At 30.2% G+C, this 24,858-nt stretch overlaps 1 protein-coding gene across 4 annotated transcripts in view; it reads right to left on the bottom strand.

Annotated features, from left to right (window-relative positions):
- The window catches only part of LOC120425314 (glutamate receptor ionotropic, kainate 2), a 312,178-nt gene that overhangs the window by 118,612 nt on the left and 168,708 nt on the right, over positions 1 to 24,858 (bottom strand). For all 4 annotated transcript variants that reach the window (XM_052706465.1, XM_052706464.1, XM_052706467.1 and 1 more), the window contains exon 5: positions 7,994 to 8,151. In XM_052706465.1, coding sequence (XP_052562425.1) covers positions 7,994 to 8,151 — 158 coding nt within the window. The remainder of the gene's footprint in view (positions 1 to 7,993; positions 8,152 to 24,858) is intronic.

Here is a 24,858-nt window from a genome sequence, read left to right on the forward strand (position 1 = left end):
TCTTGTTAAAAACAAATCTTCTCGTGCATTCTTTTTGTCCAATTTCAACCAACATTTTTCCCATTCCAAAACAGACCACCTCCACCTTGGACATGCCTCTCGAATATCTGTCCAATCTGCAGGAAGGAAGGTGGGCTTTGACGAGGGCGGCCATGGATTTGTGAAGTGGGTGGATGAGCTTTAAATTCCAAAATTCCAATCGAACGGCAGCACTCTTAACGATGGCGGTTTTTCCAACACCTCACCACTTGTGGAGGAAAAATTTTGAAGAAGAGCAAAAAAAATTCTCCTCACTTGCAAGAGAGACCCCGGGTCGGATTTTTGATCGACAAGTGTGTGTGTGTGTGTGTGTGTGAAATCACACACACACAGACTCACGTTTTTTTTCCCGTTCGCCAGATTGACTACTGATGAGGTGAACGTGATATGGTTTTTCGCCTCGTCTTTTTCTCTGTGTAAGGGGGAAAATGCTGTGGAAAAATCGAAGAGGCTTTGGCTAGAGCAGCTCGATGGGTTGTTGGCACAAGTGGTTTTGAATTTTTGGAAGCTTTTCCAGGATTTTGGGTGAAACCTTGAACGGAGTGTGGCTCTGGTGCCTGATTGGGTGGCAATTTGCAAATTAGCGCAGATGGAGCGATTTTAGGGGTTGGAGGAACGTCGATGGTCAGAGGGTTTTTTGCTGGTAAGATGAGTTGAAAGGTGGTTCGAAAATTGAGGGATGAATGGTAATCAATCAAAAACATGATCGAATTCGGTTTCGCCGAGGAAAAGCTTTGAAATTGAGAGATTTAAAGCTAGAAACTCAAAAATACCACTAACGCCATCTACTAGAGAGTAGTGGTAACTCTGCCAAAAGCCTGAAAGTAGGCAAAAGTCGCGCAAACAGTATAAATTCAGAAGTTATATCAAATTTCAAAAAACAATACCAGCTAAATAACCAAAAATAAATTCAATTTCTCTGCTCGATTTCCCCACCCAAAACTTCCAACTGAATAATGTTCAGCAAGCCAACAATTTGCTGTTTCCGCATCGCTGGCACATAATTGCATTTCTATCGTTTGTCGGCCAAAAGCGTTCCGAAAACTAAAACTAATTCAACACAAACAGTGGAGAGGGGAAAATTTAGACGACTCTCGCGCAGAATTCGCAGGATCGTAATCGCTGGTCTTGGTCCAGGGCAGGACTGCCAGGGAGGAGGTCAATGGGAAAAGTTTTGTCCGGTCCTCTAACCCTCCTCGCCAGAGTCATAATGAAGTGCATCTCGTTTTAACTCTCTGGATTGTTGCTGTGCTAGGCAGTGTTGCTTCGAGTTTGAAGCTGAGTTGTTTCTTTTTTTTCTATAGCAATGAGGGTGGTTTTATTGGAGTTATGGCAATGTAATAGTTTGCCAGGTGGAAGGACTTTGGACTAGAGTTACCGTAAAAATTGAAGAATGTTGGAAATATGCGTAGATAATTTAGTATCAAACTTCAAAATAGCATCGAAAAGTATAACAAATGCTAAAAAGCGGAAGTTTTCAGCATTCTAAAAGATGCTCAAATAGGAGTGTATGCAACAAGTTGTAAAAAAGAAGATTTTTTCGGCACGAGTAGTACATTTAAATACGACGAGTGCTAAAAAAATCAAGTTTTGCAACGAGTTCCATGCAACATTTTTTGCAATTCCATACTTTGAGTGGAATTGTAAGTCAAATGTTCATGTATTTTGTCAATTAACCGTGTGAAATTGAAAAGTATTACTTTTCCAAACAAGTGCGGAAAAGCTCAACTTTTCAGCATCCATTTCAGTGCTGAAAAGTTGAACTTTTCAGCATTTATTTTGAAAAGTGTTACTATTCAATTATGTTATTTTTGGTACAGAAAAGTAGGCGTTTTCATTGTTCAAGAATGACAGGAAAAGTGAGTAGTTTCACAACAAAATTGTAAAAATATGTTTTTGCTAATTTTATAACCTGCGTAATTTTTCAATAGTGTCGAGATATTCTTAAAAAAAAAGTAGCAAAATTAAACATAATAATTTAATTAAAAATGTCAACATACTTAATTTATTATTACAGGTATGGTACGCAAAGTTAAAAAAAATGTATTGCATGAAACTAGACACAATGCTTTCAAAATTGTTTTCTGTTTCTTGTACAAATTTGGCAATGGTTATTACAATTCGACTACAAATAGCTTTGAAAAAAACTAGCAGAAAATAACTAAAATTTAGAACCACTAAAACATAACGGATACAAAAGAGACTGGCTGTTTGCCCCATGTGCAATTTCATGGAATTGAAGAAACATCCGTGTTATTTTTACTGTCTAATTTTGCATAAAAATCATCAAAGAATCAGAATCGTTGCAAACCATTTTGGACCGTTAATTCGGCATTCTGATAAAGTGATCAGCCACAAAATGGCAAAAAAAAAATTAATTAAAATATAACTATTCCAAACTACTTCTGAATTTTTTGTTTTATGGTAACTATTTGTAAAAATATTCTTTGGATTGTCAAACGACCATTTAACCAAAAGCTTAAAAAATACCCGGGCAGACGGTAATAACAAAATTAATAATATTTCAATAACAAATCCTGTTAAAATAACAAAAAATGTTATTATTTTATCCTGAAGTTCAACTTAAAGAAGAAACAATAATAACAGTTTCTGATAAAATAACAAAATTTGGTATTGAGGTGATATTATATTGAAAATGTTTAATAAAACGCTGATAAGAGGAAATGTTATACATTTCAAAAACTCTCCTAATAACAAAATTTTTTATTTGTTCGGTATACTGACTTAGAAATAAAATTACCATAAATCACACAAATGGAAAAGTTTCTAAGTGTCCATAACACAATCTGTTATTATTTTTTCTTTTGTTAAATATGTTTAGATCTTTGGGATAATTTTGACCAATTTCGTCAGGGTCATTATTTTGGCCATGAAATGGGGTCCTTAAGCTAAAATTATTCTGAAAAGTTGAAATTTTGAAAGTTGACTTTTTTAATTATTTGATATACCCCCTAAAGGACTTTGTTTAAAATGGTTAGAACTATGGGATAATTTTGACCAATTTCGTCAGAGTCATTATTTTGGCCATGAAATGGGGTCCTTAAGCTAAAATTATTCTGAAAAGTTGAAATTTTGAAAGTTGATTTTTTTATTATTTGATATACCCCCTAAGGGACTTTGCTAAAATTGGCTAGAACTATGGGATAATTTTGACCAATTTCGTTGGGGTCATTATTTTGGCCATGAAATGGGGTCCTTAAGCTAAAATTATTCTAAAAAGTTGAAATTTTGAAAGTTGATTTTTTAATTATTTGATATACCCCCTAAGGGATTTCATCGGGGTCATTTATTTCACCATGAAATGGGGTTTCAAGCTAAAATTAATCCAATAAATTAACTTTTGAGAGTTCATTTTTTTATTTTGTTATATTCCCTAACGGAATTGATTTATTTATTCAGAATTTTTGAAGTGTGAAAAACAAAAATTGTTATTATTTTCACAGAGCCAGGAAGTCGGCGCTGACGTTGAAGTTCGAGCTGGAGTGAGACCTCGGAGACTGCACGGATTCAGCTAATTTTCAACAACTTTTACTTGGAGTCGGAATCTGTAAAGTCGGGTATTTTTGGAGAGTTGAAGTCGTCGTTGACGTCATATACTGCATCCAGAGTCGGAGTTGTCTTCAAAGTATGGATTCAAAGTCGCTTAGAGGTACCCGACTCTTCAGCCCTGACTAGTACAGAGGAGCTATGGCAACTGCATGTTTATTTGCAAATGGCAAATAAACCAAAACAATATTTTTTTGTTATGGAGACATACCAGTTCAATAACATTTTTTGTTGTTATGCTGCTCCACCTCTCCGCACAAAATAACAAATCTTGTTATTCCTTCATGATTCCTTCTGTGTTATTGATTTGTTATTGCAATAACAACATAATAACAGTTTAAGTTATTCTTCGAACAAATCTTTGTTATTGATTTTTGTTATTTTAACAACTAATCCGATCATCCCAATAACATATTACGATCTTCTCACAATATCAAAAACTGACCTTCCCAAGTTATTTCCGTCTGCTCGGGTAGAAGATGCTTTACAATTAGGTCAATTATTTGATCACCATAAAATTAAAAGTTTTTTTAATGTTCATAATGTTCTGATATTTGCGAATGTTTGCTGAAAAAGTTTTTGTAATCAAAAAATCTGCTTTCAACTTAAAAATGATTAGTTGCAATAATTGAGTATTGTTGTGGAACATACAAAAAAAAAAAATAAGAAAGGCAAAAAAACATTGTAGAAATAGTTTACTTTTGCAAAACTGCTAATAAAAAACGATTTTTCAAATAATCAAAAAAATAAAAAAAGAATGTTGAAATGAACTTCATGTTTCAAGGTCATTAAGCATTGAAATGTTGTGTTTGTGTCAAAAACTGTAGCAGCAAATCAAAATTTTTAAAATTATTTCTTGTAATTCATTCAACACTGTGTAAATTTATGATTTTTTTGTTTTTTTTTTCAATTCCAAAATTTATTTGTCAAAACGTGATTTTAGCTTTCAAATGTTGTATTTTATAAAAAGCAATTATAAAAACTATCTATCCTCAAAAACTTATTCAAAGTTTTGTTTTGTTTCATTACAGTTATGCTATTCTTTGTTTGAAAAATATCCGCATCGGGACTCGAATTGATTGATTGATTGATCGAATTCGATTGATTAAAGTGCATGTTACACCTGCCCAGTTGTTTAGCAACCATAAATTTTCAAAAAATCCAAGTATCGAAGAAAATATTTTTTCGCCAAAAAAAAACTTTTTGCAGTGCTGTACATTGGAATTCCACAAAAATTGAAAAAAATCATTATCCACAAAAATTTAATTATTATTTAGACCAATTTTTTGATTCTGAGGATTTATTTTTAGAACGAAGCGAGAATTTTTTGACCGGCAACTTATCGGAATCATCAGAAAAGCTGTATTTTTTAATATTTATTTTTTCATAAAATTTGTGTTGTCTAAGCAGCAGAAACTGACTTCCTTTGAGATTCGTTGATTTCCAATTTTTCAATTTTCTAGCTCTGATTTTTTTAATTTTCTGTTTAACAATTTAATGTTTGTTAATTTGGGCATATTTGATTTTTTAGAGTTATGTTTTATTGTATTTCTATAAAAAAAATATTTGTTATTCCTATATTTTTCACTATTTGTGTTTCAACATTCTCGATTATATATTTTTTTAAATGATTTATTCAGATTATCAAAGATTTTATTAATAATTTATAATAAATAAAAAAATCAAAACATAAGAGCATTAAAAATAAAAAAAGAAAGAAAAATAAAAAAATAATAGCACATAAAAGTAAAAAATCTTATAAAAAAAAGCTTATCAAAATAATCATAATCAAAAATGACAAAAATATCAGATTCATGAATCCAATAACAGAAAAAAAGCAAAATGAAAACCTTGAGAAAATCAAAAAAGAACTTGAAATATTTAAAGCACAGATACTGAATAATTTTAAAATTAATGTTTGAATTTTTTAAAATCCGAACTCGAAAAGTAACGGCGTTTTTTATAAATTCATAAAATTCTAAAATGCAATAATTCTAAATGTTAAAAACTCTATTTTTAAATCTCTTTTCATAGAATTATGAAACTTTCAAAAAATGGAAAATACCAAATTCAAAAATTGAGATATTGAAACGTTTTGAAATTTCAAAAAAATCCTAATTTGAATTTTTTTTTTTTGGAAAATTCAAATATTCTTGAATTGATAAAAGCAAAAATATTAAAGAACTCGGAAAATAAAATTGTGTAAAATGCATTTCAAAACACTTCACCACCCTTTTTCCATTGACTTCGGTCATAAGTTACTTTTATATTTTTTCTATTTTTGATTTGTTTGAATTTTTCATTGATCTGAGTTTCAACATCCTGACTACTTTTAAAAATTAATGATTTTTTTTTAAGTTTTCAAATTTATGAAATAAAAAAAAAATGAAAATTTGAAATTAGAAAACTTTTAATTTATAAAATAAGATTGAAAAATAAGAAAATTAAAAGCATATAAAAGATACAAAACAAATTTTAAAAAAACTGAAATTTTATGAAAACTTTAAGCATGAAACTTTAAAAATAGTTTCATAAATCTAATAATCAGAAAAATTAACAGCTTTAGAAAACACAAAAACAAACTTCAAATATTTGAAACTTGGAAATTCAATAATTTAAAAAAATTGAAATTTTTTGGGAAAAAAAAGAAAAATTAAATAAAATTTAAAAAACATAAAAATTAAAAAGTTACAAAAAATCCTAAAACACAACAATTAAAAAATTTTCAAAGTATTTAAAATAAAGATAAAAATATTTTTTCCGACATGAATAAAAATTAGATTCCTTAGAAAAAATTGAGATTCAGATGAGTGAAATTTACGTGGTAAAATATGATTTTGCAATCGAGATTGAAAAAAAAAATGGGTATTTTGAATTATTTCTTTTAGGCCGATGCAAATATTAAAAAAAAGTTTTTGTCCCTCGGCCCTGGCCGAGGTCAAGGGGGGGGGGGGGCAAAAAAATAAAAAAATAGAAAAATTTAAATAACAAGCCATAGTCTTCACATTTAAATTAAAAAAGTGTTTTAAAATGCATTTTACACTAGTTCAGTTGTTTTGCAATCATTAGTTTTCAAAAAAATCTAAGATCTGACAAAAACAAAAATTGTATCGAAAAAAAAGATTTTGCATCGAAAATTTTCAAAAAATCTTAAGATTTTTTAATAAACCCAAACATGCTAAATATGATTTTAAACGCAGAAGAATGTATTTTAATTTGATTTCAGCTGGTTGCACTTGAATTTTCATTGAAATTTTGAAGTTTATTGTAAAAATATTTTTTTTGCCCCCTGATTTTTCGTGCCAAAAACTTTTAAAAATATTTGTACCAGCCTTAAGACAAAAAAAAAATCCAAAGAAACCATTCCAAAAATTTTACAACCAGTTGAAAACAATGTTTTTGAAAATTTCATATAACTTTTATAAAAAAAATCTGCAATATTTTATTTGAATATAATCAAAGTATAAAAAAAGTTTCTTAAAAATTTAAGATTATCTGGAAAATGGTCTAGTTTCAATTCTATTTTTTAACATATTTTAATCAATTAAATTCTTATGAAAATTTTAAAAAAACATTTCAATGTGTTAGGCAAAAGGTTTATGAAAATTTCTTTTTCTAGATTAAAATTGTGTTAATTACACTTGAATGAAGTTAAAATTACAAGACACTGTCAAACGCGCGTGTGTCTGCTGAGGTGAACTCGAAACTGTCGTGTTGAATTTTCAATAATTCAAATTGATCTTTACATAATGTTTTGATGTATTTTGGAATCAATTTTCGTCTATTTGTCTGTGGATTTTTAGTAGATAGTTAAAGAAATCAACATAAATACCTTATATTCTATGACATTAAAAATAATATTTGGATTCACAAACAATTTAATTTGTCATTTTCTGATAATGAAGTTTTTACGAAAGATTCCTTACAGTGTTTCCACTAACATTTTTAGGTAAATCTAGTAAAAAAAACATTTAAAAGCTCCTTCCCGCTACAGTTTCCACAAACTAGGACAAGCTGCAGCAATTTAGTACAGCAGCGCCACTTGAGCAAAACACTCAGCCAGTGCCCTGCTGACTGGCAAGTGCCCTCGTCCTAGTCGTTGCCATCGTTTTAGTGTATCGTTAATGGGTTCACTTGGCTTTACTGCTGCTGCAAGGAAATGCACCAACAGAAAGAGAGAGAGAGAGCAAGTGCATCGCACGCTGCAAAACAACTGTGCAACTATTTTATAGTTTTCTAACTATAATTTGAAATTAAATTCTCTCAACCGCCCCTCCCCCCCTTCATTCGCGAAAAGGGAACGATTTAATTGAATTTCTGTCGGAACAGCGTGTGAACCAGTGTTGCCAGCGTTTTTGCGCTTTCGAAATTACAGAAAACCTCTTACCGATAATCGCCGGAATCGCTGAGCTGTCGGACCGTGATCGGATACTCGGACAGGCCGTGCGCCTTCAGCAGTTCCTGCATCCGCACCAGGCCCTCGTTCGTCTCGTAGATGATGGTGAACGACTTCCAGCCCCAGGCGGCCACCAGGTCGACGTAGGCCTGCAAAATGGGAGAGCGAGTTTTGAGGGAAAGTTAGTGAAATTTTCATGTAATTTTACATTGAATTGAGCTTAAATTTCCATTAATAGCCCCTTTAAAATGTCAGTTTTAATACGATTTCAAATATCCCATTAATTTCGTCGAAGCGCCACAAATGAGTTGCCTTGCAGCACAAATGCGGAGCATATTAACGGCAACAAAGGATGAATGGAATTCATCGAATTTTGCAAATTACATGCATTGCACTGCCAAGCCAGGGATCAATTGAGTAGCGGAAGGCAAAGTGTATGGAATTCTGATTAATGCTGTGCAACCCGCAAAGAAAACTACCATTTGAGTTCCATTCAGCAAATGGTTACCACAAATTAACAATAACCATAAAATGAAATTTTTGCAAAGGTTTAGTTGTTGGATCATAAAATAACTAATTGACAAAATGTAACCTACAAAGTTAAAAAAAAACATGGTAATATTACATCTCGGAAAGGTGTCAGAAAAAAATGTGTAATTTTACCTCCGAAAATGTGTAATTTTAGCTCTTTTCTGTTGTGCTGTCACTTTTTCAGTCTAAATTGAGGTAAAATTACATAATAATAGAGGTAATATGTTGATCCAAAATCCAAAATTACACCTTCCAAATTTACACTATTTTTTACTGTGAATTGTTGAATCATTAACAAACCACCATTCCACAAATGATTTTGATTCAAGCTATGGTTTTTTTAACGATTTGAGTGGTCTTAGATTTTGAAACAACATTTCGAACGCATTAATTTAAATAATTATAATAATTATTTTACAGAAATTTACTTAATAATTATGCATTCATAATTTATGGATTTGATAGTTTAATTAAGAATTCGTATTAACGTTTTAACCCTTTTAATATATTAAAAAAAATGAAAAAAAAAATTTTCTTTTTTTTTTACATTCAAAAAATAAAAAAAGTCAGATTATTTCCTACTCCAATTATGTTCCGATGCCGAGCCCGATAACATGATCATTATCGGACTCTCTGTTTTTCGTTCCCAACAAGCTCAGACTTGTTGATTTAGGCCCACCTGGCTAGGACAACAGGAAAAGTGCTATAAAACTAGACTCACAAAGTTGGTGTCCTATATAATACATAAGGAAGGATTTGTCTACCTCAAATCCTTCCCGCACAGCTAGCATAAGTTTTAGAAGTAAGAATTCAGTCTGTAACTACCTCTTAAGCGGAGCGAACACGGCTCAAAATAAAAATGCTTAAAGACCCAAACTGTCTTTAATTATAATTGGCGCAGCCGGTCGGCGTCGATCAACCTCAGAGCAGAATCAAATAGTGCATGCGTGTGATTAATAACCATTCGCGAAGTGTGTTCCCGGACAAATACGGAATTAATCCCGAACGTCACCGGAGTATTCGAGCATCATCGGAACATCGGAATTGAGGACACCGCCAACAGAGGAACCTGAGGAGCAGTACTCGACGAGGACCACCACGACTAGCAACTTAATTGATTTGAGAGCCATCCCGCCATACGTCGCATCAAGAGGATGTCTCAGTGAGAATCAAAAGAGAAGAGTAGAAGTGAGGTGAAGGAAAACGACTGGGAAAAATGTACCAGTTCGTAAATATGGAACCACAGTTCCAACAAATTTTATTAAAAAGAGTTCTTGATCTAAAAGCAAGACTCAATTATTCTACAGAAGATGGAAATATATCCTCTTCTCTTATAAAAGACCTGAGTGCCCTGTTAAAATGGAGTGCAAAAATTGGCCTCCTTGGGGAGTCAGATGTCAAAAACGTTCAATATAATTTGAACATAGTACGAAAATGTACTAATCAAACAATCAACGAATCAACATCAAGTGAATTGATGGATATAAGGATAAAGAATCAGCAGAAGGCAAAGAGCCAACTACCGGGATTGATGTTTGAAAACAGTCCAAAGTGTTTGATTGAAATGACAAGTCAGAATAGATCAACACAAACGGACAACAAACAAATAAACAATCTTCAAGAAGAATCGCCAAGCAACGTTATCTTAATTGCAGAACGTAAAAAGTTCACCAGTTCGAAAAACAAATCTACAAAAAGGACAAGAAACATATGTCAACGTCAACATCGCATCATACGGAGCAAGAATCCAGCAAACAACACGTCAACAAAAAGTTCTATCGGAACAAAAAAATCAATGGATGGATCAAGAATCAGCGAAGCCAACACAAACCAAGGGAACAACAAGTTATCTAAAAATCAACGGAACTTCAAGTCAACGAATTGCATGTCATCGAATAGGTATGTGTTAACATATAAAGATAAGTTCGTAGACACAAATTCCAAAATTTTGTCAAATCAAAAGCTTTACGATAGGGGTAAAAAGTTGTCAATTGATCTTTTAACTAGAAAGTGGAAATACAAATCAACACCCCATAAATATGTTTTACCATGTAAGATAGTAGGCCAATTTCAAAATTATAAATTGCAAAACCGCTTTTACGATCGGGGTAAAAAAAAAAACATTCATATAACAAGTAAAAACATCGTAGGTGACAGATCAGTGATTCAGACCGATTCAAATCAAAATGGCAAGACTTCTGTTAACTATATTAACAAAATATTTTGCAAAATTTTTTGAAGTAAAACTGCTCACTCCATATCTAGACATCGTGGAATACGCTTTTAAGAAGCTGTTATCAAATGTCAAAGACACATGTTTTTTTTAAAATGATTTTCATGAAATAACGACAATTAAACAAAATAAAAATGAAGAGACAGTTATTGATTGCATCTAAATTGCTTGATAACTAAAATTTAAATAGATAAAACAATATCCAATCAAAAGCTGCAAAAATATATTGCCCAGAAAAAAAATGTTTTTTTTTTATTGTGCCAAGCTCTATTAAGATTGTTTCTATTTGGACACAATACTAATTTTTATGTAGCAAAATCACAAACAAATATAAAAAAAATGTTTTAAAGAGTCATGCGAACGTGATAGTAGCAGTTATTTGAAAGTAAAAAAAAAAAACTTATCAACCTAACAAATTAAGATCGTAATCTCAATCATATGAGTACTTAATACCTTTTATTTATTTCTGATATAAAAAAAATCTGCAAAATTGTGTTGTACGAAACCATATACAAGGAAATTTCAAGATTGTTGTAGTATTCACAACAGTAAGATATGAAAGAACAATGCTTATATTAGCTCAAACAGATATAATGTACACTAAAACATTTCTTTATCTGTTTCGAATGTTGCTTTGAGTTTAATATCAATATTTTTTTTATCTGAAGTGCAAGCAAACATAACAAAATAGTGTTTGCTGTGTAAAACAAACAATCGATTGGCGTAGACCAACGAGCATTTGTAATTTGAGTTCAATAAACTAAAATTATAACGATAATTTCAGAAGTAATTCAGAAATAAATGTCCCTAACATTTATTACAAGATGTGAAAAAAATAAACACAAATTTAATTAATAAATTAGATACTATAAAAATAATAATGAAGAAAACATTCAACAATATTTGTTTTTAAGTCCAAGGCTTCTAAATAAGCTGATAAAAAGCTTAAATTTTAAAAAGAAAATCATTTTGCCACAACTGAAAATTATAAGAAGTAATTTTACTCTACGAATCATATCATTCAGAGAAATCTTGATGAATAAAAAAAAATGTAATCAGCTAGCAATAAAAAAAATCTATATAGACTCCTAAATTTCAAAATAAACAAAAATATTTCAACAACAATTGTTGATTAATTACGACATACGAATATAATATGGAAAATAAACCTACCACGAATATTTGAGAGTTTTTGGTACTCTGAGAATTTGGTGATAGAAAAATTAAACAACAACCAACATATTGACATTTTGTCATCATATTGTGAATAATAATATGTGTCCAAACAACACAGTATCAATTCAGAAAAATTAATGTTACAATTAAAAAAAAGCACACACAAACTGTAATTCAAAAACTTTGTCTGATCAACATTGATTTTAAAACAAATTATGATTTAAACTGAAAAAAGTGCTTTCTTACTACTTTCGAATATTTAAAAGCTAAAAATTTAAAGCAAAATACAGATAAAAAATAGTCTCAGCTTTTCTGTGATTAAAAGTATCTGTTTTTTATGCTAATTTGATACAAAAAAAACTGTATCTCTTTAAAAAATAGAAAAAAGACCAGTGTTCAAAAACCAATCCTGACAAGTCCAAATATTTTGTTAGGATTTTATCAAGAAAAATTAAACTATATTGAATACAACAGTGTTCGGACAATACAAAATTAACAATGAAGAAAAAGTTTCAAAATGCCTAAAAGAAATTTAGTATTTTATATTTTTTGTAAAAGTGGATAGAAATTTAATATACGATATACCACATAATTACTGACAAGATAGAAAAAATTGCAAAAGAACTTTGAAAAGTTTTTTTTTTCTTCTTGCCAAATGCAAAAAAATCAATGGTTATAAATATACCAATATATATTTAGTACCTAAAGCTAAAATCAATGTATCAAAATGTACTTATAATCGTAATACGTTAAAATATACGGTGAATACACCTTACAACTTTTGTTTACATCACAAAATTTAAGATTGCAAATAAAATGATTCAAATAGTGTTTGACAACTAATGAAAAAATTACTCAATTAAATTTTATTCTGACTGTAAATAATAACTCATGACTCTCGCAACAACACAAAAATAATCATAAAAAGATTAAAAGTGTTCAATATGATTCAAAGTTAACCAAAACAATTAATAAAAAAAAGTTTTATTTTTCAATTCAATGAAATCTTAAGTACAGTAAAAATATTAGGAACATATTTTTCCTTTGACAAAATATAAAAGAATAGGAATTTAATCATACTAACTGTCAAAATCAGAAAACGGTATAAAAAATATGACTATGTTGTCTTAAAACAAGTCACTGAACTTAATTTAGGTAGAAAAAAAAAACTGCCATGTATAACTAAAACATCGCAATACATTAGATCAGTTTACAGCGAGAAATAGATGAAGATTTGAAATACAAAATTATGCATAGAAATCGTTGCAAGCGGTAAAGACTACACATGAGTTCAAAAACTATTACAGAAACTGTGTCAAATGAATTCTCAACAAACGATAACATTAAGGATAATAATAATAAAAAATTACATAAATTAAATCGGACAGTTAAAAGCAATAAAACAATGTAATACAAAATAACCTTGATGCCAAAAAGGCTAATTAACAGAAATTCAGTTCTAAAACCAATACAAAATCAAAATCAAATCAAATTATTCGCTCTACAGCATTGCCTTGGCTTTCTCGATTGCGAGATTCCTACTCGAAACTAGGTGTCCGAAGGCTTGATTGTTGAGGCAATTGCAAACCTCTTTTTACACCTTAGCTTCCATCCACCCCGGGATTCCAACTGACGACCTTTGGATTGTTAGTCCAACTGCCTACCAGCGACTCCACCGAGACAGGACCCAGGGAGACGACTCCTACACCTGGACTGAGCTAACGACCTAACCTTTGTAGGTTAGTCCGGGACCAACATTTACTTCCCTTCCGACGGAAGGCGTGATCAGACAAATCTCGTCTCGAAAAATGCCACACGCTTACCCCTACACCACGGTCCCGGTCACCAAACCAATACAACTGTTCTAAAAAAGTATCTCAAATATTGTGTTAACTGGTTGAGAAAACAAACAATAATTATAACAAAAAAATAAACATTAGGAATATTATCATGAAAATATATCCATTTGATAAGTGTTACAATTTCAAAAAAAAAAATCAAGAAGGAAACCATGAATAAAAAAAGGTATAATTACTCAGTTATTTCATGTAACATGTAATCTATTAACTCTCCAAACATAAACAGATAGCCAGAAACACAAAGTTAAACATACAATTTTTAAAATTATGAAAATATTATGAATTATAGTTCAAATCCAATTTAAACATATATATATGAGGATCGCCTATGTTACTGAGCAAAACTATAATCAAAAATACTTCTTAATTATTTAGGCGTAAAGAACAGAAACACATTTATATTATAACGCATGAGGACATGCTTTTTCATCCCCCGGAGGAATTATGTTCCGATGCCGAGCCCGATAACATGATCATTATCGGACTCTCTGTTTTTCGTTCCCAACAAGCTCAGACTTGTTGATTTAGGCCCACCTGGCTAGGACAACAGGAAAAGTGCTATAAAACTAGACTCACAAAGTTGGTGTCCTATATAATACATAAGGAAGGATTTGTCTACCTCAAATCCTTCCCGCACAGCTAGCATAAGTTTTAGAAGTAAGAATTCAGTCTGTAACTACCTCTTAAGCGGAGCGAACACGGCTCAAAATAAAAATGCTTAAAGACCCAAACTGTCTTTAATTATAATTCTCCTACTCCTACTCCTACTCCTACTCCTACTCCTACTCCTACTCCTACTCCTACTCCTACTCCTACTCCTACTCCTACTCCTACTCCTACTCCTACTCCTACTCCTACTCCTACTCCTACTCCTACTCCTACTCCTACTCCTACTCCTACTCCTACTCCTACTCCTACTCCTACTCCTACTCCTACTCCTACTCCTACTCCTACTCCTACTCCTACTCCTACTCCTACTCCTACTCCTACTCCTACTCCTACTCCTACTCCTACTCCTACTCCTATCTTATGCTTATGCTTATGCTTATGCTTATGCTTATGCTTATGCTTATGCTTATGCTTATGCTTATGCTTATGCTTATGCTTATGCTTATGCTTATGCTTATGCTTATGCTTATGCTTATGCTTATGCTTATGCTTATGCTTATGCTTATGCTTATGCTTATGCTTATGCTTATGCTTATGCTTATGCTTATGCTTATGCTTATGCTTATGCTTATGCTTATGCTTATGCTTATGCTTATGCTTATGCTTATGCTTATGCTTATGCTTATGCTTATGCTTATGCTTATGCTTATGCTTATGCTTATGCTTATGCTTATGCTTATGCTTATGCTTATGCTTATGCTTATGCTTATGCTTATGCTTATGCTTATGCTTATGCTTATGCTTATGCTTATGCTTATGCTTATGCTTATGCTTATGCTTATGCTTATGCTTATGCTTATGCTTATGCTTATGCTTATGCTTATGCTTATGCTTATGCTTATGCTTATGCTTATGCTTATGCTTATGCTTATGCTTATGCTTATGCTTATGCTTATGCTTATGCTTATGCTTATGCTTATGCTTATTCTTGTTCTTGTTCTTGTTCTTGTTCTTGTTCTTGTTCTTGTTCTTGTTCTTGTTCTTGTTCTTGTTCTTGTTCTTGTTCTTGTTCTTGTTCTTGTTCTTGTTCTTGTTCTTGTTCTTGTTCTTGTTCTTGTTCTTGTTCTTGTTCTTGTTCTTGTTCTTGTTCTTGTTCTTGTTCTTGTTCTTGTTCTTGTTCTTGTTCTTGTTCTTGTTCTTGTTCTTGTTCTTGTTCTTGTTCTTGTTCTTGTTCTTGTTCTTGTTCTTGTTCTTATTCTTATTCTTATTCTTATTCTTATTCTTATTCTTATTCTTATTCTTATTCTTATTCTTATTCTTATTCTTATTCTTATTCTTATTCTTATTCTTATTCTTATTCTTATTCTTATTCTTATTCTTATTCTTATTCTTATTCTTATTCTTATTCTTATTCTTATTCTTATTCTTATTCTTATTCTTATTCTTATTCTTATTCTTATTCTTATTCTTATTCTTATTCTTATTCTTATTCTTATTCTTATTCTTATTCTTATTCTTATTCTTATTCTTTTCCATACATTCTAACATTACAAAAGCTTCAGTTTCAGCAGTAGTAAGAAACTTATAAAATTTAGAGTAATTTCGAACTTTTGACCTGCTGTCTTTATGACCTTTTAATTTAAAACTATTGTCAGATATTCAAAATTTGTCCAGTGTTATTTTCTTTTAAAAAATAATATTTTTTTAACCAAAATGGTCAAAATACTTTTAAAGCCGTTAGTTAGACGTATCTTTTCGACCAGTTTTCCTTTCTACCTTTTATCTGTTTGACCGTTAACAATTCGACCATTTTTCTTTAAAATTTTTGTCATGCACTCAAAACTTGTCCATTGTTATTTTCTCAAAAAAAAAATTGTGATTAGAATTTTATAATTTCTTGTCCTTTCAACCTTTTGTCCTCTCGATTTTATATTTTCAACCTCATTTTCTTCTAAGCATTTTTCTCTAAACATTTGACAAAATTGAAAAATTGAGCAGTATTATTTTCTTGAAAATATTTTCCGAAATTTTTAAATCATTTAAAGCCGATAATTACTTGCATCTTTTCGACTAGTTTTCCTTTCGACTTTGTGTATTTTTGATCTATTTTCTTTTGAATATTTTTTGTCTGAGTTTTGTCGTAATTTCAAAATTTGTTTTTATTTTCCGAACATTTTAAATCTAAAGGGTCAAATAACATTATGAAGCCGTTAATTTTACTTATCATTTTGACTATTTTTACGACCTGTTTTCATGCATTCAAAATTTGTTCTGTGTATTTTTTCTACAAATATTTTCAAAATTTAAAACTTACGTATTTTAATTTGAAAGGTGTAAACAAAACATTTTACTACATTTCTTCTTGGAATTCTAGGCGTTAAATATATTCCTGAAAAAATAATAATTGTGGAAAATCTAATAAATTAAACCAAATCGGAAAAATAACTCATTAAACTTTAAAGGATTGAAAAAAAATACGAACTACTCAGTTAGAAATTAAAGGAGAATAATAAAAAAAAAAACACATTTTAAGAATTCCTATTCTAGCGATCCAGAAAATTCATTAAAAATACAGAACATCTCGTAACATTACTTCCGTGAAAATGCCGATGAAATTGTCCTACTTTCTAATACGTTTCCAGCAGCTTTTCCACAGAACACTTCCGAATGGGGACAGTAAATACAAATCGATACAAAACTTTCCCAAGCTAAGCACATTCCAGGTCATAAATCACTTTGCAAATAGAATGGAATAGAGGTCTACTAGGGCAGGATGTTTCCCACCATTGCTCCCATGAAAGATTAAGGGGCTCGCAGGAGGGACAGGGACCAAGAATGGATGGATATCTTTTAGCTGTGGAGCCTTTTTGCTCCCTTCCTCTTGGGCAAAATGTGGGACATCCTTCTTAGGGAAGGAATTGCAGGAAGCAAGATCATGCTGAAGGAAAACCGCATTTACTTCAAGAAGTGGGACGTTAACCCTGCATTTTCCAGCTTTAAGCAGTTTTAATGTTAAATTTATTAATGTCTTCCCGAAAAAAGATTATCCATTTTCTGACCATAGAAAAACAAAACAAAAGAAAAATAATAAAGTAATTTGAAACGATTGGTGAAATTGTGATTTGTTATCATATTTAAATGAGACAATTTCAATCTCTAACCTGATCATTAACTTTAAGGTAAAATTATATGATCACCATGTCGGGTATAGTATTTTTATGGTATTTGCCTAAATAAGCTTTCATTTATCATTTTTTCGCAGCAAATTTGACAAAAACTTCATTTTGACATAATTTTAACGATAATCTACAACCAATAATGAAGTCATATCAGGGTTAATACACAGAATCGCGCCCGTCCCTATCCTGAAAGCAATAAGGAAATTCAAGATCCCTTTGTTTACACGACCAACGAGAGTCGGAATTTTCCGGTGAATTGATGGCACAGCAGCAGCGCGCTGCGCCATCCGGTGGATTTTCCCGGAATCTGCCAGGGCCAGGCCACGGAACCGGTCGGCATCCGGCCGCCACCACAGAACCCGTCGTGTTAATATTTATCGTTGGGGGGGATGATGCTGATGCCGAGGGTTGCCAAGGGTTACAGTAAAAAATATGTTTAAAAACTATAAAATTTTGAAATTCAGTTATTAAACATTTAATTTGAATAATTTTAATTGTTGAAAATTGTTTAAAAATGTTAAAATTTAGTTGTTTCAACAACATCATAATTCAATTTATAGTTCTATGCATCATCACCACCAAACCCCGCCTCCACTCTAAATATTGATTGTATGCAAAACGACCGAGCTCTCTATTTTCCAGCGTTCTCGGGGTACCCACTAACTGATGTATAAATTTCCCGGCTGTTGCACGAAGCCCGACATCCGACATGGAAATCGATCTTCAAACACACCGGGTCTTCCCCCGTTACTTATAATATACTGGCTCGATGTGTATGTTGGAACCTTCGACAAGCTCTTTGTTTATCCAATACAATCTCCCCTTCCGTGAAACAGTGGTGAAGAATCGAGCTGGAAAATGCATGGATCAACGTGACAACGCAGGAACAGTTCAATTTTATCTCATTTTCGTCTTAATTTTGTCTTAATTTTGTCTCAATTTTGTGTCAATTTTGTGTCAATTTTGTCTCTCAATTTTGTCTCAATTTTGTCTCGATTTTGTCTCAATTTTGTCTCAATTTTGTCTCAATTTTGTCTCAATTTTGTCTCAATTTTGTCTCAATTTTATCTCAATTTTGTCTCATTTTGTCTCAATTTTGTCTCAATTTTGTCTCAATTTTGTCTCAATTTTGTCTCAATTTTGTCTCAATTTTGTCTCAATTTTGTCTCAATTTTGTCTCAATTTTGTCTCAATTTTGTCTCAATTTTGTCTCAATTTTGTCTCAATTTTGTCTCAATTTTGTCTCAATTTTGTTTAAAATTTGCCTCAAATTTATCTCAAATTTGTCTCAAATTTGTCTCAAATTTGTCTCAAATTTGTCTCAAATTTGTCTCCAATTTGTCTTAAATTTGTCTCAAATTTGTCTAAAATTTGACTCAAATTTGTCTCAAATTTGTCTCAAATTTGTCTCAAATTTGTCTAAAATTTGTCTAAAATTTGTCTCAAATTTGTCTCAAATTTGTCTAAAATTTGTCTAAAATTTGTCTAAAATTTGTCTAAAATTTGTCTAAAATTTGTCTCAAATTTGTCTCAAATTTGTCTAAAATTTGTCTAAAATTTGTCTAAAATTTGTCTCAAATTTGTCTCAAATTTGTCTCAAATTTGTCTCAAATTTGTCTCGAATTTGTCTCAAATTTGTCTCAAATTTGTCTCAATTTTGTCTCAATCATGTCTTAAATTTGTCTCAAATTTGTCTTAAATTTGTCTTAAATTTGTCTTAAATTTGTCTTAAATTTGTCTTAAATTTGTCTTAAATTTGTCTTAAATTTGTCTTAAATTTGTCTCAAATTTGTCTCAATTTTGTCTCAAATTTGTCTCATTTTTGTCTCAATTTTGTCTCAATTTTGTCTCAATTTTGCTCAATTTTGTTTTTTGTTTTTTGTTTTTTGTTTTTTGTTTTTTGTTTTTTGTTTTTTGTTTTTTGTTTTTTGTTTTTTGTTTTTTGTTTTTTGTTTTTTGTTTTTTGTTTTTTGTTTTTTGTTTTTTGTTTTTTGTTTTTTGTTTTTTGTTTTTTGTTTTTTGTTTTTTGTTTTTTGTTTTTTGTTTTTTGTTTTTTGTTTTTTGTTTTTTGTTTTTTGTTTTTTGTTTTTTGTTTTTTGTTTTTTGTTTTTTGTTTTTTGTTTTTTGTTTTTTGTTTTTTGTTTTTTGTTTTTTGTTTTTTGTTTTTTGTTTTTTGTTTTTTGTTTTTTGTTTTTTGTTTTTTGTTTTTTGTTTTTTGTTTTTTGTTTTTTGTATTTTTGTCCAGAAATCTGGATATTCTCTGTACATGACACTTCACCGAAGAAAGCCCCGGTCCATTCTTCACGCTTTGAAGTGTCCCTCGTGTGTCGTTTGAAGGATGTTCGACAAGTGTTCACCTATCATACTAAAAAGTGTTGCCAGTCATTCACTACTTTTAAAAATAAAAATCCAAGTGCCATCAACTACGCCATTTAACCACTCCTTTTTGTTTTTCGGATATCCTGTGGCCTATTTTCTACTTCCTTCCTGACCAGCAACTTCGTAGGATTTTCACCGGAAACAGCGGCTACCCCTTAAGCCGTGGGGGTTATTAGTCAAAGTGCATAATTGGTGCAGTGATGCTTGAGACCAGCTGATTACACTGCTCGCCAAAGTTAAGTGTATGTAATCACTTTACTCACTGGTTGATTCCGCTCCTTTTACAACATATCCTTAACGGCATTGTGTCAAGTGAGGTGGAAAAGCTACCCCTTTACAGAGTAGGCACTCTGGCTGATTGCTGTCAGCGAAAACTACGACGAACTATATCCGGTGGATTCGAACCACGGAGGCCTTAAAATTTACTTATTTTATTAATAATTCTTTTTATTAACTTCATACTTCAGTTTCTAATTTAATTTCAACGGATTTGTTTTCCAAATAACTAGTCAATTTGTCTAAGCATCTAGAAAAAGAAGTTTTTCTTTAATTTGAAATAAAATTATTGATTCGTCAAACCCACCGTGTATCCGTCAAAGTTCTATTCCCTCGATCGACCATGGGATTGCTTCCGGTTTTATTGGAAAAAGTTCGCTCGTTCGTTCCAGAACTTGGGAGGCTTGCGTCAAATTCTTAGCCACATTCTTGTGCGCCAGAAGTATGTGGGATTGCACTGTGAGAAAGTCATAAATTACAGAATTCATGTCCAACTCGTGAATTTTATTCATGATTTCGTGAAAAGCGTTCATAAAAGCGAAAACAATCTGAATATCATGAACAATTTTCATCAATTTGTGAATTCTATTCATGAACTCTTGATTGTTTTTTTTTATGACATCATATGCTCACACTTTGAACTATAATTTACGAATTCATGAATTTTATTCATTATTTCATGGAAAATGTTCATGGAAATCAAAAGAAAACCGACAATCATGAACAATTTCATATTTTTTTGAATTTTTCATGACTAACTGTAATATTTCATGAATTTTGAAAATATTGAAAAAAAAAATTAAGGAAAATCAATATAATGTTTTTGAGTTTTAATCGTTCTCTTTTTCACAGTGCCCTTTTCCGAAGAAAATTTATTCATTTCCTTTCGCCAGAGAAAGAACGACAGACAGATGCCTTTGGCCACAAGTTTTTCATCGTTTTTCGTCCCACAAGAAAAGAGAGGAAATCAACCCAGCAGATGCATCCCATTCCAGAGCCCAGGCCGTCGGATTCTAATCGGATTTTCCCACCCCTGCCTCCTCCCCCCCCCGTGGGAATTCGGTGAGGTGGCACAAATTGAAAACAACGGAATTTATTCGAGCTGCATTCCGAACGAGAAATATTGGAAATGTGGATGTATGAATATGGTGGCTCTCTGCGCTTGGCATATTGACTGTTTGTGGTTTTGGGTCTGTCTTTCTGTCAGGTTGCCGTTGGAGGTAAGTGATTCTGCTGCCTTCCATTGTGGGGTTTTAGAATTGGGAGCATTTTTGGAAGTTATTGCTTTTCTTACCCCGTGGGGATCGGGGAAAGAGGTTTTGTTATTGATATTGCCGGTATGGTGCCGAGTTGATTGATTAGAAGCTTCCTGGGCGATGGATTGATTGGCAATATTCAATTTAAAACAAAATCTAGCTTGCATTGAAAATTCTAAAACAAAAAACAAAAAAACAAAAAACAAAAAACAAAAAACAAAAAACAAAAAACAAAAAACAAAAAACAAAAAACAAAAAACAAAAAACAAAAAACAAAAAACAAAAAACAAAAAACAAAAAACAAAAAACAAAAAACAAAAAACAAAAAACAAAAAACAAAAAAAAAACAAAAAACAAAAAACAAAAAACAAAAAACAAAAAACAAAAAACAAAAAAAAAACAAAAAACAAAAAACAAAAAACAAAAAACAAAAAACAAAAAACAAAAAACAAAATTGACAAAATTGACAAAATTGACAAAATTGACAAAATTGACAAAATTGACAAAATTGACAAAATTGACAAAATTGACAAAATTGACAAAATTGACAAAATTGACAAAATTGACAAAATTGACAAAATTGACAAAATTGACAAAATTGACAAAATTGACAAAATTGACAAAATTGACAAAATTGACAAAATTGACAAAATTGACAAAATTGACAAAATTGACAAAATTGACAAAATTGACAAAATTGACAAAATTGACAAAATTGACAAAATTGACAAAATTGACAAAATTGACAAAATTGACAAAATTGACAAAATTGACAAAATTGACAAAATTGACAAAATTGACAAAATTGACAAAATTGACAAAATTGACAAAATTGACAAAATTGACAAAATTGACAAAATTGACAAAATTGACAAAATTGACAAAATTGACAAAATTGACAAAATTGACAAATTTGACAAATTTGACAAAATTGACGAAATTGACAAAATTGACAAAATTGACAAAATTGACAAAATTTACAAAATTTACAAAATTGACAAAATTTACAAAATTTACAAAATTGACAAAATTGACAAAATTTACAAAATTTACAAAATTTACAAAATTGACAAAATTGACAAAATTGACAAAATTGACAAAATTGACAAAATTGACAAAATTGACAAAATTGACAAAATTGACAAAATTGACAAAATTGACAAAATTGACAAAATTGACAAAATTTACAAAATTGACAAAATTGATAAAATTGACAAAATTGACAAAATTGACAAAATTGACAAAATTGACAAAATTGACAAAATTGACAAAATTGACAAAATTGACAAAATTGACAAAATTGACAAAATTGACAAAAATGACAAAATTGACAAAATTGACAAAATTGACAAAATTGACAAAATTGACAAAATTGACAAAATTGACAAAATTTACAAAATTTACAAAATTTACAAAATTGACAAAATTGACAAAATTTACAAAATTTACAAAATTGACAAAATTGACAAAATTGACAAAATTGACAAAATTGACAAAATTGATAAAATTGACAAAATTGACAAAATTGACAAAAATGACAAAAATGACAAAATTGACAAAATTGACAAAATTGACAAAATTGACAAAATTGACAAAATTGACAAAATTGACAAAATTGACAAAACTGACAAAATTGACAAAATTGACAAAATTGACAAAACTGACAAAATTGACAAAATTGACAAAATTGACAAAATTGACAAAATTGACAAAATTGACAAAATTGACAAAATTGACAAAATTGACAAAATTGACAAAATTGACAAAATTGACAAAATTGACAAAATTGACAAAATTGACAAAATTGACAAAATTGATAAAATTGACAAAATTGACAAAATTGATAAAATTGACAAAATTGACAAAATTGACAAAATTGACAAAATTGACAAAATTGACAAAATTGACAAAATTGACAAAATTGACAAAATTGACAAAATTGACAAAATTGACAAAATTGACAAAATTGACAAAATTGACAAAATTGACAAAATTGACAAAATTGACAAAATTGACAAAATTGACAAAATTGACAAAATTGACAAAATTGACAAAATTGACAAAATTGACAAAATTGACAAAATTGACAAAATTGACAAAATTGACAAAATTGACAAAATTGACAAAATTGACAAAATTGACAAAATTGACAAAATTGACAAAATTGACAAAATTGACAAAATTGACAAAATTGACAAAATTGACAAAATTGACAAAATTGACAAAATTGACAAAATTGACAAAATTGACAAAATTGACAAAATTGACAAAATTGACAAAATTGACAAAATTGACAAAATTGACAAAATTGACAAAATTGACAAAATTGACAAAATTGACAAAATTGACAAAATTGACAAAATTGACAAAATTGACAAAATTGACAAAATTGACAAAATTGACAAAATTGACAAAATTGACAAAATTGACAAAATTGACAAAATTGACAAAATTGACAAAATTGACAAAATTGACAAAATTGACAAAATTGACAAAATTGACAAAATTGACAAAATTGACAAAATTGACAAAATTGACAAAATTGACAAAATTGACAAAATTGACAAAATTGACAAAATTGACAAAATTGACAAAATTGACAAAATTGACAAAATTGACAAAATTGACAAAATTGACAAAATTGACAAAATTGACAAAATTGACAAAATTGACAAAATTGACAAAATTGACAAAATTGACAAAATTGACAAAATTGACAAAATTGACAAAATTGACAAAATTTACAAAATTGACAAAATTGACAAAATTGACAAAATTGACAAAATTGACAAAATTGACAAAATTGACAAAATTGACAAAATTTACAAAATTGACAAAATTGACAAAATTGACAAAATTGACAAAATTGACAAAATTGACAAAATTGACAAAATTGACAAAATTGACAAAATTGACAAAATTGACAAAATTTACAAAATTGACAAAATTGACAAAATTGACAAAATTGACAAAATTGACAAAATTGACAAAATTGACAAAATTGACAAAATTGACAAAATTGACAAAATTGACAAAATTGACAAAATTGACAAAATTGACAAAATTGACAAAATTGACAAAATTGACAAAATTGACAAAATTGACAAAATTGACAAAATTGACAAAATTGACAAAATTGACCAAATTGACAAAATTGACCAAATTGACAAAATTGACAAAATTGACAAAATTAACAAAATAACAAAATTGACAAAATTTACCAAAATTGACTTCAAAATTGTTGTAAAACAAATTAATTTCCAAATTTGCTAAACTTTTTTCCAGTTTAATTAAACTTCAATCTCCTCCAGTTTTCGCCTTGCAATTCATCCAAAATGTATCTACATCGCACCACATC

Source organism: Culex pipiens, chromosome 1 (assembly GCF_016801865.2).
Source record: "Culex pipiens pallens isolate TS chromosome 1, TS_CPP_V2, whole genome shotgun sequence".
Taxonomy (NCBI): Eukaryota; Metazoa; Arthropoda; class Insecta; order Diptera; family Culicidae; genus Culex; species Culex pipiens.